The sequence below is a fragment of the Haplochromis burtoni genome, unplaced genomic scaffold, assembly GCF_018398535.1.
Source record: "Haplochromis burtoni strain Fernald_Lab_line unplaced genomic scaffold, NCSU_Asbu1 Contig_129, whole genome shotgun sequence".
NCBI classification, from domain to species: Eukaryota; Metazoa; Chordata; class Actinopteri; order Cichliformes; family Cichlidae; genus Haplochromis; species Haplochromis burtoni.
Window position 1 is genome coordinate 192764 of NW_024582490.1, and position 26177 is coordinate 218940.

Below are 26177 nucleotides of genomic sequence, written 5' to 3' on the forward strand. Positions count from 1 at the left end.
CACAAGGATTCACTTAACTGAAGTTATTTCGATCCTTTGATTACAGTCTATGGTCTACTATATCTACAAAGCTGCATTTAGTAAATCTTGTTTTACTGTTTATTTAACACACAGCAGCCTTAAGAAACACATTTTGGTTTCATGATCAGTTTTTGAGCAACATGCATAAAAATTGTGAACATGTCATGTGTGTCAATTGTAGGTTGGAAGAATTGATTGCTGGACTTGATAATGATGTGGTAGAGTGAAACCACAAGGGGTCTAAAGTGTCATTATGACACAGTGAAAGCTGAAAATGAAATTCATTTCATCTCTTACTGGAAAAAAACATGCAGCAAGCAACAGGCATTTCTAAAAGACGCGGTTTCTACAACTTCAAATCAAATCATTGACAAAATAAAAAGAAATCTCTCGTATTTAGTGTCTAAAATGATTTCATGAATTTATTATGCAACCCTTCTCTAGAAAGTCATCGTCAATGGGGTGTTAGTTAATTAAATATTAGGTTCAAGAAGTCAATTGCTGCATCTTGCCTCCCTGTGAGGCTCATTCATCTACTTCCAGCGTATTAGGTACAGTACCAGTAAGAAGAGACAATTTACTGTAATTGTATCTCGGTATGGGGTCATTTACTGCAATCATATAGCAGAGTGTTTAGTTAATGTAGCCTGCAAACAATGGATATCCTGCAGCTACTGTGCTGCGAGAGGAACTTTTTGCTTTTTTTGCAGCTTGTGGCCTTATGTTTAAATGTTTGTGTGTAAATGGATGTGAAAGCACACTGGTTTATGTGGATAAAGTCTGAAGTTCTTTTTTTTTGATCCATCTGTTTTATCAAGATGCATTCAAAACTCATCCATATAAAAAAATTTCTCACTCTTTTGCTCTTTTTCCACAATGAAATAATCACTATGAATGCTTTATAAGATCACATTTCCACCTAATGGAGTCATAATGGAGTCAATTGTGTTCTCGGTCAGAAATAGAGGGAGAACGTGAGACTAATCACAAAGGTGAAAGAAAGAATGGAGTGAACTTTAGTCCCAGGTAAAAAGAAAAACATTAAGATGAAATTATGAAAATGACTTGAGATACGCTAGGGTAATTTGTCTGCTCCTGCATTAGAAAGAGCAACTCTTGGATAAAAAGAAGAGGAAGACACGGCAAAAGAAGAAGTAAAAGAGACTCTGTCAAAAAATGAGGACAAAAGAATATTGAAAGAGGGAAATGAGAGAATGAAAGAAAGCAGGCAAAATTAAATATAGCAGGGCAGGGAGAGGAAATGAGATGAACTCTGAACACCAAAAGAAAAGGCACTCACACACACTAAGGCTGTTTTCACACATGAAAATGTAAGGTTGTCCTTTCTCACATGTAGCACACAGCAGGAGTCCCTGTCAGGTGCATTCTCACGACTGGAAAAACCAATTTCTGGCACAGGTGAGGGTGGAATGTGCGTGAGGCAAGATGCAAGATGAAAACAAACAAGAAGAACGAGTTTCAGCTATGAGCTCTCACCCATGCCAGTCATCATAGCTGAAATGTGTTTGTCTCGCCCAGCTCATGAGATTTTACTCACATAACCACCAATCCATTTTATCCCCAGAGCAATGGCCTCACAGAGAAATCTGCACAGGCCGCCACAACACTGATGGAAAAGAAACCCTACCTGAGTCTCAAGCCAGCTTCAGATCACCAACTCAGCTGCTCATAAGTTGTCGATTGCACACAGTCATATCCTGCGCTCACTGGCAACTGAACTGAACTGAGCAGAAAGTGGCCAGTCACAGAGATGTTTACTCTAGGAGCATTTATCAGGTCTCCAAGAGCAAGGCTACTGGAAACCAGCTGAACTCATCAAATAAGCTGAAACTGACCAATCTTACTACATACAACTGCAGAACTGCAAGAATACTGAAGAAACAGAAATCATCTTCCTTTTATTTTAGTCTAAAACAACACAATTTACTTATTTACCTGCTTGGCAGAGAAAAAGGAGTGCCAGAGACGTGCTGATAAAAGTTCTGATGATTACACACAACATCACACTACTCTTCAAAGAAGACAAATAGGTCTCTTTTACCCCTCCTTAAAAGACAAGAGCAAGATGAGATGTTGAGTCTAGAGATATCTTGTAAGACCATGTAAAAAGGTGTAAATAAAAAAATAAATCATCACACTCAAAACATATTCATTCCCAAAATTCTAACATTAAAATAATTTGATTGCGAGTCAAATTTGAATGTTGTTTTTTTCTTTACATAAGTACAATGTAGAGTGTTAAATTTAATATAATAATACTATAACAGTGCTTCCTGCACACAGTGGTGGCATGGTGGTTAGCACTGTTACCTCACAGCAACAGTGTTCTGGGTTGAATCCACCAACTGTCTGGGTTCTTTCCAGGTACTCTGGCTTCCTCCCCGAGTCAAAAGAAACAAGGTTAGTGGGGTTTATATATTCAGACGTATTGCTTCATATTTATGAAGGCGGAGACGTTTTCTTTTGTTTTTTTGGGTTTTTTTTAGTGCATTTCTGGATCTGATTGCAATACTGTCATTTACCTGATGATGGACCTGCCTCTCCATCCCTGCCTGTAAGCAAGCTACACTCCGGCTAAGTGGATAAGAGACTCCACAGAAATAGCACATCAGTATGCTTGGTGGGTTGTTTTTTGTTTTTTTTTAAATATATAGTACAAAACAAGAGAAAAATGATCTAAAGAACGTATTTACCAGTTACCTGTGTTTCTGCAATTCTGTTTAACACCACTAGATGGCAGCATTAAGCTATACATTAACACGTGCTGAGGGCCTCTTAGTTTATCATGATTACAGCCTGGCAGAAATCCTCACTAAGAGCATCCTGATGATGCGATGACACAATGAGAAGCTAATGTTATTCATCAGAATGAGACTAAGCTTAAAGCACAATAATGACTTTAGTGAAAAGCTCTCGAAACAACAGCCTATCGAGTTATGCTCTAATCAGCATGATAAAAGCCTTACCTTGCTCAAGAGCAAATCACGATTCAGAGGAGCAGAAACATAAGTATGCAAAGTCAAATGTTGTTAAAAAGCAATTTCCTTGAATGGCACTCCACCCTCCTACAGCTTGAGTTCATAAAGATAATTTCACAGCAGTGTGGTTTTACATATTAAAGCTAAAGACTTCTAGCCTAATAAAGTCTTCCAACATCTTACTGACTCACTGAGCTGCTCATTTAGAACAATGGCTCTTCCAAAGTGCTCTACACAGAAGTGGAGGTGTAACTTATTCAGATTAGTATGTAAGTATGGAACCTGTTTACACCCTCTGGACCCTCCTTCACTCTAATCAAACCAAATCAAACTAAATGTTTCTATAATTCATTGGAGGTTCAATGCACTGTGGGATTTGTCCATGTGTTCTACTTTTTACATTTGTATGTGAGTGGATTTTGTAATTAACTCCATGAAATCTTCATGGCCCTCGCATGTTCTTCTGACTGACTTCATGCCCTACTAAACTCCAGACTCCCCTCTGTGCATGAGTGCATGGCTCCCGCTGCTAATGTGCGCACTGAAGCCTTCATTTGTATTTCATGTGTGTACAGGCACGCTGTGTGCCCTTTAATGTCCCTCTGCGTCTGAACCATTGATCGTTTCCATGCATGACTACATCTGTGAGAGAACCTCTCGTCTTTATCTCCACCCACACACGGCATCTTGCGGAGTCTCCATGGACCACATGCACAGCAGATATGAAGCGTTGCTTTCCAGCTTATTAAAATAGTTGTGGTGTTCTCAAGGTCGCGCACACTGCTTAATTTGAAGTATTTAACTCGTGAAGCCTGACAGATGCTGAGCATTTACTGTGTTATTAACTTTGTGCACATTTTAACTGAAAACGCTTCAATTAATCCTAATAAACCCATGTGTTAAAAAGCGAATAAGAAATCCTGTCCTCCTCTTCACTGCATGTCTTTGAGCAAACAGCATTACTCCCAGCTGATTTAATACGGTATCATATTTGACTCACTTTTGCTACACGGATTATTAAACAACCAAAACTTTTTTTTTAATAAATCCAACTCAATGTCAAATGAGGACTCTGGCATCAGCAACTCAAGTGATCAATCCTGAGCATTCTACCCCCCGAGTGAAACTTGGACGAGTGTGCGATTATGTGTGCGTGCATGCTCCCCTGGATGGAATTGGCTCCACTCACCTATTTGATGTAGAAGGTCACCTGCTAGAGTCCGCTGTGTTTGCCAATTTGCTTTCCACTCTCTCAGATCCTCTCAAAAACAACATATGTTTTTTGGGGAAAACACAAACAGAGAGTAAGCATGACTGTAGATATGTAAATATTCAGAACCATATGCTTGTTTGGGAACTGGACAACACCGGCTCCGAAAAAAGTTGGGAAGCTGTGTAAAATGTAAATAAAAAACAGGATGCAATGATTTGCAAACCTCATCAATCCATATTTTATTCACAATAGAAAGGAGAAAACATATCGAAGGAAAAAGGGAAAAATAAGGCCAAATTAGTTGGGACTGCAATCACTGTATTGTGTTTTTATTTTAATTTTACACACCATCTTAACTTTTTGGGGGGGATAGTACATTTGCATACACTTTCTTATCTAAAATCTCTAAATGTGCCATTTATTTCCATGCTTACATATGTGCGTGTACTCATATGTGAGCATTCTTAAGTTTGCCCATGTGTTCTGCATCTTTCTCTTTTCCTACAAGGCTGCAATATGCAGTCAGTGTCTGCAGCAGGGTGAGTCCATTAACAGTACTTAGGGTACTTGAGACATAATAGGCTCATTTCATTTAGCTCTAAAGGCTCTTGAATTATTGACTGAGCTACTGGACATGCTTAATGAAAGGTCATGCTTTTGTGCATGTGTTTGTTTATGAGGGTGTATTTACTTGCCATAGCCGCATAACCCTCAATATTCTGTGACAGACATTTTTTTAAATCAGAAATTGTGATCAAACCCTGAATATAAAAGATGGACGTAGCCAGCATGACGTCACACATTGGTTTGTCAGCTCCCCTTCTGAAGCCTTAGATATGAGCCATCAGCATCTTTGAAACAAAAAGCAAGAAAAAAAAGCATGATTCTGAGTGAGAAATTAAGGAAACCATACTGTAGAAGCTAGTCATTTATCTTCTAATTAAATATGGGCGTAATTTACAACATAAACGTTATGCTGCAATAAATAAGATATGTACAGTATGTAGTGACCATGAACTCATTAGGTAAATGATTACTGAAGTAAACTTTTTTGTTTTCATTGATTTTATCCATTTAACTAGTGGAGTCGCCCCCTGTTTGCCATCAGAAAGATTCCTACTTTTGCCTTTTTTGGTTTGGTTTCAATCAACAACACTGTTATATGACCACAAACATTTCAGATTACTATAAAAACAGGTATTTTCTCGTTATCATTTGAAAGGTTTATCCATTAGCCTATTTTTAATTATTTAAACTGGGTTTCCATTACTTGCAACACCTTGCTAATTATTAGAGATGGGTGGGGGGAATTTAATTCAAATATCGTTAGTATCGATACCAGAGTTGGTATCGGTATCACATCGATACTAGTTTGATAGGTTTAATACTTTATTTCAATCCTCAAAGATCAGTATGCAGCTTACTTAACTGTGTTAAATAAACGACTTTTTGGAAATGAAAAAATATACTGCAAACAGATTTATAGCCTTTTAATAGCCATTAATATATTTACATTTATTTATAACCATTGAAACAACAGCACTGGCCCAAAGTGATTTAGAGACAGACACATTCACATTCCAACGCTCCACCAAATCAATTTCAAAATACAGGAAAAGATGAAAGGTGTGTTTTGTTGTATGACTAATTATTGCAGAAATTCAAAAGCGATTTAGTTGTCATTAAAATGTGTTCAGAATTTGCAAACTAATGATGATCCTTTGAAATCATGAGGTATTGGTATAGGACAAGTATACTAAGGGGTTTTCCCTACATTTTCTATGTATTTTCTCCCAAAAATGATGCTGCAGAAGCATACTGCAGCTCATAATACACTGATTTTGGAGTCACTGCTCTTTATACCTGTTATGGTCACAATAGCAGTTTAAGTAGTTAACTCAAAATGAAGAAATTGCTAAAGAAGACAGACATATAAGAACAGTCAAGTCGAAGTGGAATTAGAGTGCATTAACATAGCAAGTGGGCTCAAGAAATGTTCCATTAATTAACACTGCAATCCACAAGGGAAACGTTTCCTCTCGGTTAAGCCACTTCTTACAATATCCGAGTGTTTGGAGTGCTTCTTAAAGCTTCTGAGTAAAGCTTAGGGTCAGAGTCAAATATCATTTTAAAGGTATATTGAATGATTTGTAGTACAGTCGTAAAACAAGTGGCAATCAATGTTTACTGTATATACTGTCCCCAGTGATCCGTTCAGGCTTTAGATGAAAGTGAAATTTGCAGCCCGGTGCACTGAAATTGTGAAGGTTGAATCCGAATGACCCAAGGGCCAAGGTGGAGAGGTGACGATACTGACTGTGAGAGCTGCTTTTAACGGGTAGCAACTTTTACAAGTGAAATTATTTAAAGCATGAATCATTAATCTTCATGAAGTAGTCTGAAAGTGTTTCTTTTTTAACATAACTAAAAAATGCCTCGGGGAGGCTCTTCAGATAAATTGAGCTGGGCGGATCAAATCAAGATATCTTAGATGAAAGAGATTTTTCTCTAAAAGTTGCTTTTCTTCTTGAAATAAGTATAGATATTTTACCCAGCGGCAATTTGCTTCCTATTTGAGTCTAAACAAATTAGACTGGAAGGCATCTACTTAAATGCGCGTTGATATCACAGCGCCGCCTATGCGTAAAAATTAAAAACTGGGAAATATATTTATTAGCACGTCTTGTCGGGCGTGGCAGGCTTCTCTGCCGGGGGGTTGCTGTAACCGTAGCCTGCTCCGGGGCTGCTAGATGCTCCATGATGGATGGAGAGTGACAGATCGGGGTTAGCCGCCAGGGGAGTGCATTTTTCTTCCAGCGCACGGTCCTACCCAAGGAGAAAGCGAAGAAGGAAAGATTCTGGACGCAAAGGAGGAAAGGAAGAGATACAGAGAGAGAAGAGACCGATTTCTACCCCTCCTCTTTCCTTCTCTCTCTCTTCTCTACTCCCGTGCATCACAGCCTGGTGGGCTTTACCCGGACTGCACCGCATTGACGCTGCTGCTGCTGCCGACCCAACCCAATGAATTAACATCATTCACATACTCGCAGAGGATCTGGGTTTTCGCACAGCTAGAAACTGGATGCTGTGCTGATTTGTGCGTGCATATGCAACAATTCCCTCTCTCTGGATCCGGACACTGACTCGCTGTCCTGCTAATGCCAAGACTTTGAAAACGAGGAGGAGGGGGCGTTTTGGAGATTATTGCAGCTGCAGTGCAAATAGTGCAGAAGAAGACAGTGGGATACTTGCAAGTTTGCAGAGCGAATGTAACCCTGTGCTATTTATTGTACGGTTTCCAACATGGGTGTTGACTAAAAAGAAGATTATCCCCCGAGCTCCATAGAGGTGTGATGATCATGCACTCGTGAAGATTTAAACTGCGCTCAGTAATTTCCTGGATCATGCAGATTCTGCCGCCTAGGACGTTATTCGTGTTACTGGCCCATATACATGTATTGCTATCTTTGAGAAATAATGGAGGAGTTCGGATTAAAGATGAGAGCAACAGCAGCGCGTACTCTGGCAAGACTTTCCAGGGGTCTCTCCGGGAGAGTCATCAAAACAAAGCCCGGGACCGTGCGCTCTTGCCCGAGTACGCCACAGGTGCGTCTTCGGCAGAGCTGCAGGCACAGCGGGCAATTATCAGAGGGACCCTTAACTCCACTCACCCCTGGAAGAGGGTAATTGCAGAAGAAATTCGGCGAAATGGACACAGCAAACGCGACTACAATAGGACTCTGACACCCGTGGAGGATCCCAACGCCGTCTCACATTGGGACTCGACGCGCCACCATAATAGGAGGATAAAGTTGAATGGCGGGTTTAGTAGTACGGGGACGCCAGCAGGTGGACACTACAATGCGGCTAAGCCATCTTCAATGGGTTGGGGAGACGGAGGAGGGGGACCCGAGGAGGGCGAGAGGCACAAGAGAGGCACAAAAGATGAACAGAAGAAAGCGTGGAAGAGGGGGAGAAACCGGTTGAACAAAAGCTCTGTAGTTTTGGCTCAACCTCACGCGTCACCGTGGGAACCCATGCCCAAACCGGTGGCCCTCACCTCCACCGAACTGCCCTTTGACCTCTTCACCAGGAGGAGTGAGTTTTTCACTTTCCGAGAGGAGAACCCCTGGGACGCCACGCCGATCACCCCTCCCAGCTCGCAGGATTTCGAGAACGAGATCAAGAACCCCTTTTACCCAGTGACGAGTGAGACTTACGGCGCTTACGCGATCACGTGCGTCTCCGGGGTCATTTTCCTGGTGGGCATAGCGGGAAACATTGCCATCCTGTGCATCGTGTGCCAGAACTACTACATGAAGAGTATCTCCAACTCTCTGCTGGCAAATTTAGCAGTGTGGGATTTTGTGCTCATCTTCTTCTGCCTGCCCATGGTGGTGTTCCACGAACTGACGAAGTCCTGGCTGCTGGGAGAATTTGCCTGCAAAGTGGTGCCCTATGTGGAGGTAATTCTGCCCAGCTTTCATTTGTGTCTTTTTTCTGCTTTAAATTTCTCACATGCGTAGGTGAAATGTTTTGAATTGATCACTTCAGTGATATCAGATGATGAAGGGGCTCAGTCAATGTCATTTAGGTGTCATGCTCTTCGTTGCCTGCCTATATAGAGATTTAATTTAAGAGTTTGGTTTCACTTTCAAAGGACTGACAGACCTGAAAGTACACACAGTCACAGGATGACAGCTCACCCAATAACAAGGCAATCTGTTTGGCACTTGTGCATCTGCTGCAACTGGAGAGGAATCTCACTTAGCCCTGGAGGCATCAAACACACAAACAAGCACAGATACGCACCAGCATGTTTGACAGCCACTTGCTATCTGCCATTTACTTTGGCTCATAAACCACTGCTTTCATCATACATACACCTGAGGAAGGCATTGCACACACACATATACTCAGACAGCCTCTTTCCTTGCCTTTTTTGTACCCTCCCCTTCCCACGCACCAGCATTCATAAGCAGTAGTAGTATGCTGATACCTTTCCTTTGTGTTTTTACTGCAATTACACCAGTGTCAGATTCACCCACAAGCGCAATGTCTTTTGTGTAAAACAGGGGATTCCAGCTCAGGCACAGCTTAAGCTTGCTTTGAATGGCTGTTGGCATGACCCGCCTCAAGTGAACATGAAGGGGGGAGGTTACATATGTGTTTAAAGATGCTTGATTTGAAGACGGAGAAATTGTGGGCAGCCCGTCTGAGTCATGACTATGTAAGAATTATTTTGTTTGCAGCCAAAGGTAGAAAGAAAGATAAGAGTAAATGTCAGATTGTGTAACCAGGCAAGAAGCCAGAGTCAGTGATCAGAATTTAACTTCAACTCCTCCCTCCAGATGCTACAGAGGCTGCAAACAGGAAGAGCTGTTATCTAATAATAGCTTACCAGCCATACAGCAAAAACCTGTTGAGATGTTAAAGATACCTATGCCTGACGTATAATCTACACTAAGGTTTGGTTGAAAGGTCATCTGTTCAGGCCATTGAAACGGTGTCCCTTTATGTCTAAATTTGGTTTAAAAGTGAAGGTCACTCTTTTTCAACAACTCTACAAACTCCTCACATAATTGGCAGATTTAAACCTAGACCTAGTCCCCTTTGCTTCCTAAACTTTCACTTTTAAACAAAAAATAAGCCCTAAGAAGATAAATTTTCACCTTTTACATTTAAACCAAATGTATAGATAGAGGGGTCGCCTTTTTAAAGTGGTCAGATTTAGCCCAGGAAGATATGTTCATGGGCTTGTGGTGCATGTCGGGTATTGGTATTGGTGAATCTTATATTAGCTTTCTGAAGAGTTTCCGTTGCTTTCATGAAGTTTCCATGCAACTGTAATTAAGGGTGTTGAGACAGAGCTGAAGGCCAATTTCTAGGGCAATGCTCGAGTGTACAATGGGCTTCTAAATCAAAGACCAGTCGGTGCTTTTTCTTCATTTTAGCTCAATTGTCAGCTTATGGTCACATATGCTCACTGGCTATTATTTGTTCAGTGAAGTTATAAAGGTAAAGGTCCACTCACACTTTCCTAGAGTCTGACTGATGGAATTTTTAAAGCTGATACCGATATTTGGTGATTTAAAAAATCCGATATTTTGATATATCAGCTGGTATTTTGTTTTTTTATATTCAGACACACAAACATAAGCAGATTTTTTAAAAGTCCTTTATAAGATAATATGATAATGGAGTTTAAAAAAACCTGTGAGTCTGCAGAGTGCTCCTTGGTGGAAAAACTTGTAATTTCAACACTCAAAACATAATACCATATTGTAAATACTATTAGATTTTTTTTTATTTACTGTGCTAAGTGCCTTCTTTTTACTTTATATTTTATACTTTTACTACGTTTACTATGGTTATTATGTTACTGTGCTGCTTCTTGTTTTATTGCTGCTGGCCTCTGTGAACTACCAAACAAATTTCGTTGTATAACTACAATGACAATAAAGTTCTTTATCTCTATCTTATCTCATCTATAATAATAAATGCAGATACCAGTATATATCAGCAAAAGGCTAATATAGGCTGATGTATCGGTCAGGCTCTGCACTTTACCAGGCCTACATTTTTTGCAGAAGCTGCAAAAAATGATCAATAATAAGTAGAGATTATATTTAGCATTGCATACTTACTCTTTAGTGTATAATAACATCCACATATTTAGTATCAGTCCACTGTGCACCGTGTTGCAAACACCTTGTGACTGCATATGTTTTAATTATTGGGGGATCAAAGAGAAACAGGCCCCCTACCTGTGTTATTGCATATGAGCTTCCCAGGGACCACGGGATAATATTTAATAACCTGACTAACACACATCCACCGCACAGACCAAATGGTTATTTTTAATACAGAATATGTTGCTGTGAAGTAGCTGTACACACCTGTCTCCATGTGTTTATTGCTTCATTTCAAGATGTGTTTTAATATACATATGTATCAGGACATGTGCACAGGGCGCTGTCTGTGTTCCGTGTGTGTATTTGTGCATGCATGTATCAAACAGGCTGTGAGTAATGCAGCCCAGGGCTCAATCTTTCCCTGTGGAACATTCAGCGAAACACACACACTCACCCTATGGAGTGACTTCTTTCTTCACTTAACCCAAATTGAGTCACAGGGGATATTATCATTTGAAATAAGGACACAGTCTCAGTCACACTTAGCCTGCATAAATACACAACACAGACAGACACAGAACCCCATTCAGGTATGTATTCAAATCAGGAGATTCTATAGATAATGCATGAGTGTCTGTGCAAAGAGAGGAGCCTCCCGTGGAGCTGCTTTAAGTAAATCTTGTTTTATTCAGTGCTTAGTCGAGTGTGGAATTTCTAAACCTCAAAGAGAAAGCAATTTTGGTGTGAGATGTGAGCAAACACGGCGGGAAATACTGCACAAAATAAAAATGTGAGCCAGTCTGCCAGCCCGCATCATTTCAGATACAGTGCCTGTTCACACCGCACACTGCCCCTCTTGGCAGTAAGGGGACAGAGCCCCAAAAAAAGGCAAAACTAATGGACAATAATTGGGTCTTTGCACCTGGCAGTTTATTAGAATAAGACCTGAAACTAGAGTAAAATAACAAATAAATGGAGCAGTAAGCATTGTATAAGCCAGAAGGAAAAATAAGTCATTTGTCAAGGTTGATTTAAAGCTATGCTTTTGTAAAAGAGTGATTTATATACATCTTATTAACCCCAATTAAAGAAATGCTTGTAAATCATTACAGAAAAAGGGATCTGAGATATTACAATGTCACAGAAACATTGATTGAATGTCCATCTTTTTCTGATAATATTGTGTTACTTTTTAGCATTAGGCACATGGTTTGATGGACAAAATTGAACCAAAATGCAAAATCCTACTAACTGGATCTCACACAAAATTTGTACACTTATATTTAAGCAGTCATGCAAGTATTGTACAACTGAACCCATATGCAACAGCCTAATGACTTCTCCCATTAGTAGACAGATAGATGATTGGTAATCATCATCATGGGATATACATCTCCCTAAAGATGCATTGTAATTAGTGTGATACTGGCAATCTCAATACTAGTGTAGCCATATAGCATCTGCTTAGAGCCATTAGAACCTGAACTGATTATATTTGCTATGTACTTTTATTTACTATATACATTTCTAAGTGTTTTTATGTGAGAACTTTGAGTGTGACAACAGTAACAGGACTTAAGCTCATAAAAAAAAGAATCCTTTATGATCCGTCTGTTTATTGCCTGTCTCTACTGCCGTTCATCCAACCTGTTTTCAGTCTTTCATATTTTGACCAAAACTGATTCTCTGACTATCATGAATTTCCTAACTTTTGGGATACATTAAGTATGTTCTAGCTTATCTAATTCATTGAAAGTTCCTTCTTTCTAACTCTAAGCAGAGTATATAAAAATCTATAAGGCCAATATCATCCTTCAGTTTAGGCTTAGTTTAGTTTGTGCCTTGTGTATTTGGCCTTGTTGGTATTTTCTGTAGTCGGGGCTTCAACAGGCAGACATAGACCGTTGAAGAGGCTGAAGGAAAAGAGAGTGCAAGAGAAAGCTTGAGTATGAGGAGAGAGTGAACAGGGCTGCACGGACCCACCGAGGGCCACAATGCACAGTGTCGAAATTGGCGATAATGGCAGGACATACATCAGCTTGACATATACACACTCACCGTGCACAGACTGAGCCGCAGACCCTCAGGAAACTGAATTAGAATTTGGTCTGCTCTTTCTGTCTGCTGTATGAAGTACAGTAGTGGAATATAGGAAGGAATATAAAGTCAGTTGCAATTATGATTTTCTTTCTAAAGAAAGAATCCAAAATGATAGCCTTGCTAATGAAATCAAAAATATTTATCTTCATTTACCATACCGTTATGTTTCGATCTTTAGAGGTCTACCAGAGGTCATGAAATAGGAATGTCTTACTATTTATAGTTATATGTGTCCAAGCCTATGTCGGTTTAAAATCTAGGTAACCATCTAGCCTGTAGACACACACACACACACACACATTCACAAAGTCAGTAGGGTGTGGTGTTTCTCCATATGGGTGGAATGGCCTTCTCCCTACTGATCACTGCCTGCGGCTGTTCTCCCCCCTCTCCTCTTCGCATCAGCTATCTGTGATTAGAAACAAGCCTTGGGACATGCACACTCACATACACTTAGAGACAGAATGAATATTACATTAATATAAACTGAAATGCAGATGTACACTTACAACGCGTAGACACTGACAAACACAAATTAAGTACACAAACACAAACTAGATCTCGCGCCCTTTGCATTCTCAGCCTGTCAGGCATGCGAGTAATTGTTAATTGGAGTATACGTATTTGAATTATTCAGAGTATGTGATTAGAAGCTCTTCATTATGCATAATGGTGAGTCCATTCAGCCAGCTCTTTGTCCATGGATGAGTAGATTTGGTGTTTTGTATGTTCAGACAAGTTCAAATAACAGCATGAAGCAAAGATCGGGGTTGCCGTTGGACGCAGTTGCCTAAATTGGTAATTACTCATGTAAATGAAATATTCATTGGGTGATTATCATTATGAATTATGTGGAGTGAAAACAAGCAGCATATCAGCTTTACATCAACATAGAATAGGTCAGCACAAAATCAGGCTTCATAGAAGAGAATAGAACATGAAAGCTGTTCTGTTTTGTATTGCTTTCAGTGTAACACTTCCAGGCAGGAATCAATGACCTGGAACAGGACTTTTCCAGCCGCCACTGTAGAATGAGAGCATTCTTTTTTTTCTTTTTTTTTTGCGTCTAGGGTAAATCTGCCACACGTCAGGATATAATTCAATGAAAGAGAAATTTATTGTCTGGAAGAAACAGACAGAAAAAAAAAAGAAAGCAATGACATAGATCACTGTTGCTCTTAATGTAATTAAAAAAAATACAAAGCAGCCCATTAAGTACTCATTCCCGTTCTTTGTGCATGTGTAATGCACAATGTAGTGTATTGCACATACACACTTTTTATATATTTGTTTCCGAAGCTTTTGAACACGTGTTCTTTCATCACAAGAGCAAAATGGTGTAAGCCACAACTACTGAGTAACGTCATCCACAGACGAGAGCTTTGGAAACATAAATGGACCACATGTTTTTTTGTTGTTGTTGTTTTAATAAACCATTGGAAGTATGTTTTTTTATTCTGTTTTTAAAGATTACTTTATTGAAACTGAGATTACCAGTACCAGTCATACAGTCTGTAGGAAATGGCAGTAGAGGACATTGGAGGATGGGCTGCTGTCCTCCTTAATGCAGGGCCTTTTACATCAAATTAATGCCTTATTTTTCCACGCTAATGTGCTATTATTCAAAACATGTCTCTGCAACAACCTGAAATGCCATTGCAATATTCAGTGATAATTGGCAAAATGAACTGCTCCTTCTCCACCACTCTATTTTACATAAGAGTGAGATACACAGCGTAGTGTATTGAAAAAAACATAACGTGCTAATTGCTCGCTACTTTTAAAAGGATGACTTAAACACAGTACGAAATAATTATCTTTGTTAATATTTCCTCTTTTTTTCTAAATGAAGAAGTGACTAGTTACTTGTCTTTTTCAGCACAGTTAGCTTGTTTTAACATCAACTCTATAGCAGAACACCACTGAGTAGCAGCTTGAGAGCTCCAGCAGAGCCTTACTGCCTCAGCTGACTACGGCAGCCTGCAGCACCCAATGTGCCGCTGAACTCCATTTACCCAAGATGGATTTCAACATGAATAGTGGACTCCTGCAGCATTCTCAGTGCTGAATATCATGGACGATGTTTGAATTTCTGTTGATATAACTTCTACCCTTAATAAAGAATAAGTAGACGTCCAGCCTTTAGTTGCACTATATGGACAGAAGTGCTGGAACATCTGCAAGTTAAATCTACAGGAGCTACTCTATTGAAACCCATACCATAAAGTTTTCAGTGCACACATTTATCATTCCTGATGAATCCTGATGATTTATTGTCGTCACCCCACCGGGCAGCTGGGGAGTGGCGTGACAGCACAGCCACGCTGGTCCTGACAGACTAGACAGTCATTAGAACAGCTTTGTAAATAATCTACTAATATGTAGTGTGTTGAATCCTATCAAAGACAAAAGAACTCATAAAACCAATATTTTGTTTTTGCTATTATATTTATTGCATTTCCTCCTCCAAACTGTGTTACCCCTTTGGTTTGAAAGGCTAGCAACAAATTACCTGGTAACAGTAGCGTCACCGGCATCTGCCTGTGTGTTTACAATGATTTTGTCAAGTTAGGGCTAGTTAGGTTTTTTCCTATAATTCACTTCAGTTCAGTTTTATTTGTATATCGCCAGATAACAACAACAGTCAAGGCACTATAGTCCAAAGACGTGCATATTAGATGAAGTGATGATTCTACATTAGCATTACATTAGTGTGCCTGAATGATTGTCTGTCTCTTTTTATGTGCCCCGTGATAGGGTACACCCAACGCAAGTTACCAGTCTGTCTGCCAAAGTCAGCTGGGATAGCTTTCAGTCACCTATAACTTAAGAAAATGGATGGACTCACGGAAGATAACAGAAAACAAGCAATAGATATTTAACAGCAGAAGCTGTTTTTGTTTTGCTAGCATGAGCAGGTCCACAAGGTTGGATTTTGTCTGCTATTACCCTCCATATACATCAACCATATAGAAAGATAATTTCAAAAATTCTGCATAAACATGGGCATGAGCAGAGGACCTGCCTTCTAACCCTGCTCTATCCGCTGTCTCTGTTGCTCATGCAGCCCACCTGATGGATGGTTGCTGTCATTGGCAGGGTCTCTCTGGTTAGAGTTATGGTCTTCTGGAGCCTGCACTGGGTCACACACTCCTGTAAGAGAAAAGCAATGCAGGTGGAATAACCCTTTGGCTCATTACTACCAGACTGGTTGTCTATGTGTGTGGTTGTGTTTGCGCATTGTTGTGTTTCGACATTAGCCCATTCATCACTTGATAACACCCATTACCCTCTGACAGTGGCTGTAGTCACAGTATGGCCCCAAATGCTCCACCAGTCCTTGTTAAGAGCCAATTAATAACTTGAGCCTTTGTATCACCAGCTCACAAGACCTTTAATCAGCAACTTAATGGGCGGTTATTAAAAAACAGCACCAGGGGAAAATGTCTTTCTCACCTGCTGTGCAGATGGACTGCCAGAATTTTAAAAACACGTGTTGTAGATGAAAGGCCTTTTCATGGCTTTGTTTTTTTTTCTGAGCTCTTGAAGTCCAAGGTTGAGAAGCAATTCATCATATAAAGTGGAAAAACTGCATTGACCTCTTTTGCAAATCGTCTATCATCAGGTGGTAACAGGTGGTTTTGATATTATTTGATATTTGGTATTATTTGGTAGTTAGGGGTTCCAATCACAGAACTAAAGGGAATCATAAAGTCAATTTTTGTTTCTATTATTAAATACAGTTGTGGTCAGAAGTCTACATACTCCCATCATGTGCATTAAAATGCTAATTTGGGGCTTTTAATAATTTCTTTGAACTGCTCTTTTCCAGGGTGAAGATGGTTCAGCATGCATCTTTAATGACTTACACAATAAGAACCGAATGTATAAGTTTGAATTTATTTTGGATTTTCTCTTGGATTTTTCTCTAATCCGCACAGAGCAAAAGTATACAGATGTGTGGTTCATTCTCATGGGAATACCCAACTCTGTGCAAGTTTTCTAGCTGATATGAACTTGAAGAATTTGGAAGTAGTCGTCCTTTATCATTCCATCCACTTTGTGCAATGTACCAGTACCACTGGCAGCAAAACAGCGCTACCACCACCGTGCTTAACAATTTGTACAGTGTTTTGAGGACTGAACGCCTCATCTTTACTCCTCCAAACAAAGCTTTTCTCATTGTGACCAAACAGCTTGTTGTTCTCAATTGACTGTAAAGCTTTTCTCCAGACAGCATTTGGCTTGTTTGTTTGAGCAGCTGCAAATTTTTGTCGAGCTTGAAGGTATCAGTTTTGGAGTAGGGGCTTCTTTCTTGCTTGGCACCCTCTTAGTCCATGACCATGTACAACTCACTTCACTATGGACAGTGACGCTGGTGTTCCAGCAGTTTCCAGGTTATGGTTCCTGGGTTGTTCCTGATTATCCTTGTCTCATTTGAGGTCGACAGTTTGTGCAAAGTGGTTAAACATCTGTAACTTGTACTTGCTTACAATTGTTTGAACTATAATCTTGGAATCTCCAATTATTTATAAATGTATCTAAGAAACTTTTTCAACTTGTGATTTGTCCTTCTTAGATCTTTATTGAGTTCCTCTGCTTGACTGATACTCGGTATCGGAAAGAAAAGAAAAAAAATAACTATGATTCTAAAAATCTCAAGCTATTCCTTTAGAAAGAGACAGGAGGTATAAAATCAACAGGAGTGTACATATATTATTTATTTGGGGGGGGTTTATTTCAGAGCATTACTGTTGCAGGATTTCTGTCCCTGAAGCTAACAGACCTGTTGTCTTGCTTGCAGGTAAACTGAACATGACAAGGTCAATGCTGCTGGTTGGGATAAATGCCACATTAACATTGTTAATCATTCTGAGGATGTCGTGGGTTATTTCTTTCTTTCTGTCACTCAGTGAGTTAGACTCACTGACGTGTTTCTCTGCTATTGTTCAGCTCTCATTCTCTCTCTTTCCCTTTCATTCTCTGACTCCCTCTTTACTTTCCATTCCTCTTCTGCCTCTGTTTCTCATTCTCTCATTTGCATTTCCCCCTTCCACAAACACACTGACAGCTTCACCCCCCTAAACCCTCCACCCCCACCCGCCCTGACTGTTGGACTCTCTCTCTCTCTCATCCGGTACAAAGCTATGCTTGTTCATCTTGCCCTTGCTCTGCGCCCTGACATGCTGATCAAAGCTTGGTTGCCTTTAAAACCAATTTCAGGCCTGTTGTTCTATTTATGAAATATTCAGCATTTGCAACTACCTGTTCTTGTGTACGCGATGGATATTTGTGTCTGTCAGAAGTGGGTCAGACACAGAGACTAATATGATGTTTCACAATAATAAGAGATGACCAATTAGGAATATACCATCTCACAGACTTCTGAAACTGAGCATTTAGATGAGTCTGAAGTCTGAACCTTTGGCCTCTGGCTATGTTTAATATGGGCATCCACCACTGTAACCAGTATATGACAGAAAGAAAAAAGAAAAATAATCTATACAACATATTCAAATGTTAAATAGTGGATTTAAATGCAATCAGCTATTATTTGAGTGCAAGAACACCTTTTTGTTCTACAGGGTGGGCCATTTATATGGATACACCGTAATAACATGGGAATGGTTGGTGATATCAAAGTCCTGTTTGTGGCACATTAGTATATGTGAGGGGGCAAACTCCTCAAGATGGGTGGTGACCATGGTGGCCATTTAGAAGTCGGCCATCTTGGAATACAACTTTTGTTTTTTCAATATGAAGAGGGCCATGTGACACTTCAAACTTATTGGTAATGTCACAAGAAAAACAATAGTGTGCTTGGTTTCAACGTAACTTTATTCTTTCATGGGTTATTTACAAGTTTCTATTGGTTCACAGCCATTGACATGTCGAAGTGGTTAACACGTGAGGAGCGGATCGAAATTGTGTTGATATCTGGTGAACGCAGTAACCGGGTCATTGCAGCAGATTTCAATGCAAGACACCCTACGAGACCACCCATCTCCCATGCTACAGTTAGCAAACTGCTTGCTAAGTTTCGTGAAACTGGTTCAGTGTTGGATTTGCCAAAATGTGGAGCAAGAAAACTGTCACTAATGAAGAAACATCAGTGGCTGTCCTAGCTTCATTCAGCAAGAGCCCACAGCGTAGCACTCGCCGCATGTCACTGGAGAGTGGCATTAGTCGAACATCCCTTCGGCGGATATTAGCTACTCACAAATGGCACCCTTACAAACTCCAGCTACTGCAGCATCTCAACGAGGATGACCCAGATCGGCGCACAGAATTTGCAGAATGGGCAAAACAAAAATTGGAACAGGACCCTCAGTTCACGCAGAAGATTTTGTTCAGTGATGAGGCAAACTTTTATGTGAATGGTGAAGTTAACAAACAAAACCACCGCTATTGGTCTGACACTAACCCACATTGGATGGATCCCTCCAAGACTGTTGGAACAACAAAAGTGATGGTTTGGTGTGGTATATGGGGTACAACGATAGTGGGTCCATTCTTCATCAATGGAAACCTCAAGGCCACTGGATATTTGAAATTGCTACATGATGATGTGTTTCCCTCTTTATGCACTGAAGCTGGCACGTTCCCTGAGTTTTTCCAGCAAGATGGTGCACCACCACATTATGGGTGCCAGGTCCGAGCATTCCTAGATGAACAGTTTCCTGGAAAGTGGATTGGTCGTCGTGGGCCAGTTGAATGGCCCCCAAGGTCTCCCGATCTGACCCCCTTAGACTTTTATCTTTGGGGTCATCTGAAGGCAATTGTCTATGGTGTGAAGAGGTGAGTTGTACAGCACCTGAAACTACGGATACTGGATGCCTATGCTGGCATTTCTCCTGCGGTGTTGCTATCAGTGTGTGAAGAGTGGGAGAAGAGGGTTGCATTGACAATCCAACACAATGGGCAGCACATTGAACACATGTTATAAGTGGTCAGAAACTTGTAAATAACCCATGAAAGAATAAAGTTACGTTGAAACCAAGCACACCATTGTTTTTCTTGTCACATTACCAATAAGTTTGAAGTGTCACATGGCCCTCTTCCTATTGAAAAAACAAAAGTTGTATCCAAGATGGCCAACTTCTAAATGGCCACCATGATCACCACCCATCTTGAGGAGTTTGCCCCCTCACATATACTAATGTGCCACAAACAGGACTTTGATATCACCAACCATTCCCATTTTATTACGGTGTATCCATATAAATGGCCCACCCTGTACATCAAACATCGTGTTTTATGCCTAACATGCATCCCTGCATAGTATGTACACTCAAGAGTGCAGTAGGGCAATAGCAGAACGCAATTTCAGTAAGTGGCATCCACAGTGACGCATGAATCAAACGAGCAGAGTCGCTCTGTGCCTGTACTGCAGCAACATTTGAAGGGTGTGCTTTTTTTTTTTTTTTTGCATTTTGTTCATGCTGTAGATGAACAGCATGGGGCTGTCAAATCCTGCTTAAATTTCACTGCTATAACAGCTCCAGACTGACGCTCATCTCTATTACAAGAAGCAGACAGTTGTGCTGTATAAAAACTTGCAGGACTAAGTGTAAGATGACATCTGCCAAGTGTGCTCAAAATTTGACAAACCAAACCAACTAATGGATTAATCGGTTCAGAGTTTGACAAGAAATCATACACAAGATGCTCTAAAAGGAACACGTCTTTCACTACATCCTAAATACACTCAGAAACAAACCAGTGGCAGTTGCAATATTTTGGCACAACAAGTAATAAAACCCCCAGCTCCCAAATGCAGTCACATTCATCACAGCTACTGTTCAGAAAGCATACACCTCCCTCATGGTTATGACCCTTTATGAGCCTGCTTAGACCTCCATGTGTATCAGGGTCAGCGTGTGTGCGTGTTCCTGTTTGAACATCTATATCTATCCAGGAAATATGTGTTTAGAACATTAAAGTCAGCTCAAAGGGGCCATCTGGGAAGCTGGCTGTTATAATTAAATTGGATATGAAGGGGCAGGAGTGGAAGCAGTGTTGTATGAGGAAGGACAGAGGGTCAGGGGATGTTAAGGCTGCACATGCTCCAGCTGCAGAGGACCATTTTGCAGGGTCCACACTGTGCCAAAACGATGGCTAATCCAACAGATGCTTTCAGGTGTTGGCAAAATTTGACAATTCTCATATCTAAAAGGCAGACGTAGTGCCAAATAATTAGCTGTTGTGTGCAGATTTTGAATGAGAAATGAACAGGAAAGCATAATATTTTTGGAAGTTTGCTAATTAGATTGTTATTAAACACTAGGTGTAAAGATTCTTTTGAACGAGTGACTCCAGCAACAACAGCTTTTTTCGAAATCCTCCCTTGATATGTAGGTGTGGTGTCTAACTGTCTGCTTTCAGTTCACACACACACACGCATCAAGGGATACTACAGTGTTAATCACAGCTTAGAGCCTTCCACTGTGCCTCTGCTGCCCCACTGCATGTAATTGTGCCACTGTCAGGTGTACCTAACAGCCGGTATCATTACACTTTGTCCTGCTGTCTTTCTATTGGTGGCGGCTGATTTTTCAGCTGGTGAAAGTTGATGTGTTTGTGTGCGATGCAGAGAAACACATTTGTTTACTCTACACGAAGCAGCCCTTCTTCAAGATTCTGAAATATAATTTCTCCATTTAAGATAATTTAGTATCTTTTCTTTGTTATGCTCGATAGCCTGGCAGCCGTGACTATAACTTTGCAGAGTGTCACAGGCGAATCAGAATTGAAAACAGATAAGCCCATCCGCCTGTTGAAATGACTTTAGATAATCACTTGTGTAAGGCCAGTGTTAGCACAACCTCTTTTATCCTAATTTCCCCCTCATGCATTCTGTGCTGATGCACAATTTCAAGATATGAGGAACGCTCTTGAGGCAATGCATTTTAGTCAGCTAAGGCCTCTGGATATACGCAGTGTTACGTGTCATGTTAATTTCTGAATAATGTTTAAAGGGCTTCTCTTTGTCTGTTTGCTCAGGTGGCCTCCCTGGGTGTGACCACCTTCACCCTGTGTGCTCTGTGCATCGACCGCTTCCGTGCAGCCACCAATGTCCAGATGTACTACGAGATGATAGAGAACTGCACATCTACTACTGCCAAGCTAGCCGTCATCTGGATCGGCGCCCTCCTCTTGGCACTCCCGGAACTCCTCATTCGACAGCTCGTGGCAGAGGACACGGGAATCCCAGATGAGCCCCCTGTGGAACGCTGCATTATCAGGATATCCACTTCACTGCCTGACATGCTCTATGTGCTGGGCCTGACGTACGAGGGTGCTCGGCTGTGGTGGTGCTTTGGCTGCTACTTTTGTCTCCCCACTCTCTTTACAATCGGGTGCTCATTAGTGACGGCGCGCAAGATTCGGCATGCAGAACAGGCCAGCGTGCGCAGCAACAAGAAGCAGATCCGGTTAGAGAGCCAGATGAACTGCACAGTCGTCGCGTTGGCGATCGTCTACGGCGCATGCGTGGTGCCTGAGAACATCTGCAACATAGTTTCTGCCTACATGGCGGCCGGAGTTCCTGAGCATACCATGTCCGTGCTCCATCTCCTCTCCCAGCTGCTGCTCTTTTGTCGGGCCGCCGTGACGCCGGCACTGCTGCTCCTCTTGTGTCGTCCGCTAGGCAGGGCATTCCTGGACTGCTGCTGTTGCTGCTGCTGCTGTAACCACGCCCCCTCCTCAGCCACAGCGAGTGACGACAATGAACACGAGTGCACTACTGAGCTGGAGCTGTCGCCGTTCAGCACCATCCGCAGGGAGCTGAGTAACTACACACCTGCTGGGTCCAACTGCTAGACTGACATTACCATCAGGGAAGGTGATGTCACTAGCCTGATATCTGCCTGTGGCTAGTATTTCTCAAGACTTGGCTAGGAGAGATTTGCCTTACCTAGTCCACTTACATCTCTAAATGGGTGCATGAAAGAAGTTGGGTGCTCTAAATATGTTCATCCTGTTATTCAAGATCATCAACTTTACAATATTTGTATAACTGTTTTTCCAGGACATTTAAGAAAAGGCAAAATTGTCTTTCCACTCTTGCCATGGGGTGCTTCTAAAACTTGGTCAGTACTTATTTTTAGCAGTCCTGCCTGAAACCTTTAAGACTTACTCACTTCCCTTTTGTAGGCCTTGTTTAGCTAAATGTTTTGGGACAGTTGTAATGACCTCCTAACCAGTTGAGGCCTGGTTCTTCACAAGTTAAAGAAATAATCTAATTTGGAGTATTTACACTGTAAATACGTCACAACAAGTAGGGTCTTTCAGTTGTTTGTGATAACAAATGTGGATTTGGCAACCACGAAACAAAAACACGTCCAAGAAAATAATCAATGCTAATCACCTCCCAAATATGTCATAGTTGAAATTATAGAGAATTAGCTAATTACTCATAAAGTGCACCTTGTATAGTAACTCAGACACAACATCTAAGCAGTATCACCTAAACATGTAGGCTCACACTGCCCATAAGAAGTACAGCTAAGTTTACAACCTACATCAGGTGTCAGTTTATGCTTCGTGTAATGGTGCACATATGGGAACAAGGCTTATGATAATTAAACTACCAAAGGCCATCTCAGCAGTAATGGTAGTTTGCGAAAGGAAAACACAGGGAGGAGGTTTCACTGGAGAATCCAAATGTACACAGACACACTTACATTGTATATTGAAAAATATCCGCTTGACTCGAGCGAAGCTGGGCTGGTCTCAGAGTACAACAAACACGGACGTGTGGGAGTGGACTAATTGAAATCAAATTAGCGTTGCATGAAGTGGAATGGGATTGAATGAAACAATGCAGACTGAATTGAATACGAATAGACCGGAAATTAATGGAACGTAACACCGTGAAATGTAACTGAAAGGGACGGACTCGGCACGAAGTGGACTGAGATAGAAGTATCTGCACTACACTGTTGTATGATGTTACGCCTTACACGTTGGGCTGTATATATACTGTACACTTTCTTTGGTGCTCTTATGATGAATGCGCTGTAAACAACAGATCCATAGGTTCGACTTAAAATCACAAGAAATTTAGCTGCATACTTTGTTTCAGGTCAAGAAGATGGATTACAGTTACCTGGGACTTTTGAATAATGTAAAAGATGAACAAAATCAACAAAGAGTATCACCGAGCTGCTACATTCAGTTACTACCTTTATTCAGAGTGACACAACTAAGAATATAGTGGCACTTTCTTTTACAGTGTAGCACTTACTGGTGTTTACAGATGAATCAAAATATTAGTTACTTAACACTGTACAGTTCGGTAGATACAATAAATAACTAGTGCACACATTTTATCATTGTTGTTTTATTAAAAAAGGCAATAATTTTCTGTCAATAATTCAATACTTAAACCATATAACACTGTATTATTAAAAATAAATAAATAAGTGAAACATTGTAAATACTAGGGAACTGTTGTTGAAGCAAGTATACATTTGCACCAACAACTACAAAGGTCATAGTAAATACAAAGCAGCTCTTGTTTTTGTTATTTATTTATCCATCCATGCATCTTCATCCGCTTTATCCGGGGCCGGGTCGCGGGGGCAGCAGCCTAAGCAGAGAAGCCCAGACCTCCCTCTCCCCAGCCATCTCCTCCAGCTTATCCGGGGGAACACCAAGGAGTTCCCAGGCCAGATATAATCTCTCCAGCGTGTCCTGGGTCTGCCCCGGGGCCTTTTGTTATTTCTTTATAGGTTATTTATTTACTATTTCTGAACTGTAAAACAAAGTGCTACTATTAACCCTATGGCAGGACCAGGACCACTGGCTAAACCCCCTACCCTGACTGGTAATTGTCCACTCATACTTCTGCATCTGTAAATAGACACATTTTGAGCTTTGGCAACAGATAAAAGATGCGTGTAGCTACTGTAGTATCACCTGTTGGTTTCTGAATGTTTCTGCCATCGTTACCTTGGTTGCAAAAATCCAGATGTGACAAAGAGGGCAGAAGGCTCACTGGGCTAATTACTTGTAATTGGCAGCTCATTAGCTAATGGTTGTGCAGTTTCATACCACGGATAACCCATTTTTAAACATAGTATGACCAAGATAAAGAAAAATATAGGGTTAATTTTTCACTCAGTATCACACAGAATGAGTGACTGAGCCCATAAATTCAACAGGAAAGTGTTACAGAGGTCAAGGCACACAGCTCTTTTCCCCCACACTTTTGTAGGACTGTAAATTTTCTTTTTTGTTTTCACAGATTTATCCTTCTGATGGCCTTCAGACAGGGTTTCAGCCATTTACGTATTAGCTTAATTGTTCTGATATGGAAGTTACGTCCATGTTTTATACTATTTATAGTCATGCTCATTATTTAATCAGAATCAGAATCAGAAAAGCAGGAGCGACTGTAACAGGCTGCACGCTGGTTGGCGCATGCGCACAGAAATGCACTTAAGATAATAAAAAAAAGATTTATTTGCCTGCAGTGTGTGTTTTTGGGTTTAGTCTTTTAGCAAGAGCAAGATCAGCTAATAGTTAGGACAGCAGTTTTTCATTAAAATGATCAGGAAGGAAGCTGAAGACAGCATTTTCAACCAATTAGTGCTACTTACAATAACATCTTAGTTAAACTAGCTGAGCTAGCTAGCTGCACCAGTTTTAATCTGCTAATTACAGTAGCAGTTGTAAATGGTGAGCCCTGTTACCGTTTCTAACTTGTGATCCATTTGGTGTGACATTTTGTCACACTGGCTACCGTTTAGCAGTAGTATACAACGAAAGATTGTAAAGAGACATATTTGAATCCAAACCATGAAATTTTCCTAAATTAGGGATGTTTGTGGCTAATTGACAGGTTGCTTAAACATATTATTAATATCTTTTTAATGAACAACGACAATTATATTAATAAAATGATGCACTTTGAGTGGAAGCTGTAAAGGAGGAAAGGGGAAAGTAAATAAATGACAGCCATGCTAACCTGCGCTGTCCTGCAACACTGCAAAAAGGTGCGGGGAGATAGTTGCATGTAAACCTTGTCAGAATAAACTGAAACTATAATCAAGCAACTGAAGCCAGATGTATCCATATGGAAGAAACCAAGTCTACTACTGCTAGCGCTGCTAAGGTTAGCCAAACTCAGCAAAGTAATCTGAGTGTGCATGCTGCACAGTTTAGGAACATTCAAAACATGATTTGATTAACTAGGAACGTCAT

General features: G+C 40.7%; 1 protein-coding gene across 1 annotated transcript; it reads left to right on the forward strand.

Annotated features, from left to right (window-relative positions):
• Positions 1-6902: 6902 nt before the first annotated feature.
• On the forward strand, positions 6903-24586 carry gpr37b (G protein-coupled receptor 37b). Its single transcript, XM_005930389.2, has 2 exons — positions 6903-8699; positions 21972-24586. The coding sequence occupies exons 1-2, from the start codon at positions 7638-7640 to the stop codon at positions 22788-22790; spliced, it is 1881 nt and encodes a 626-aa protein (XP_005930451.1). The 5' UTR covers positions 6903-7637; the 3' UTR covers positions 22791-24586.
• Positions 24587-26177: the final 1591 nt, after the last annotated feature.

What these genes read in the sequence shown, in the direction of transcription:
- gpr37b (XM_005930389.2), top strand. Translation starts at nt 7,638, where the DNA reads ATGCAGATTCTGCCGCCTAGGACGTTATTCGTGTTACTGGCCCATATA. An exon ending in AAGTGGTGCCCTATGTGGAG is followed by an intron (nt 8,700 to 21,971) that starts GTAATTCTGCCC and finishes CTGTTTGCTCAG; the next exon opens with GTGGCCTCCCTGGGTGTGAC.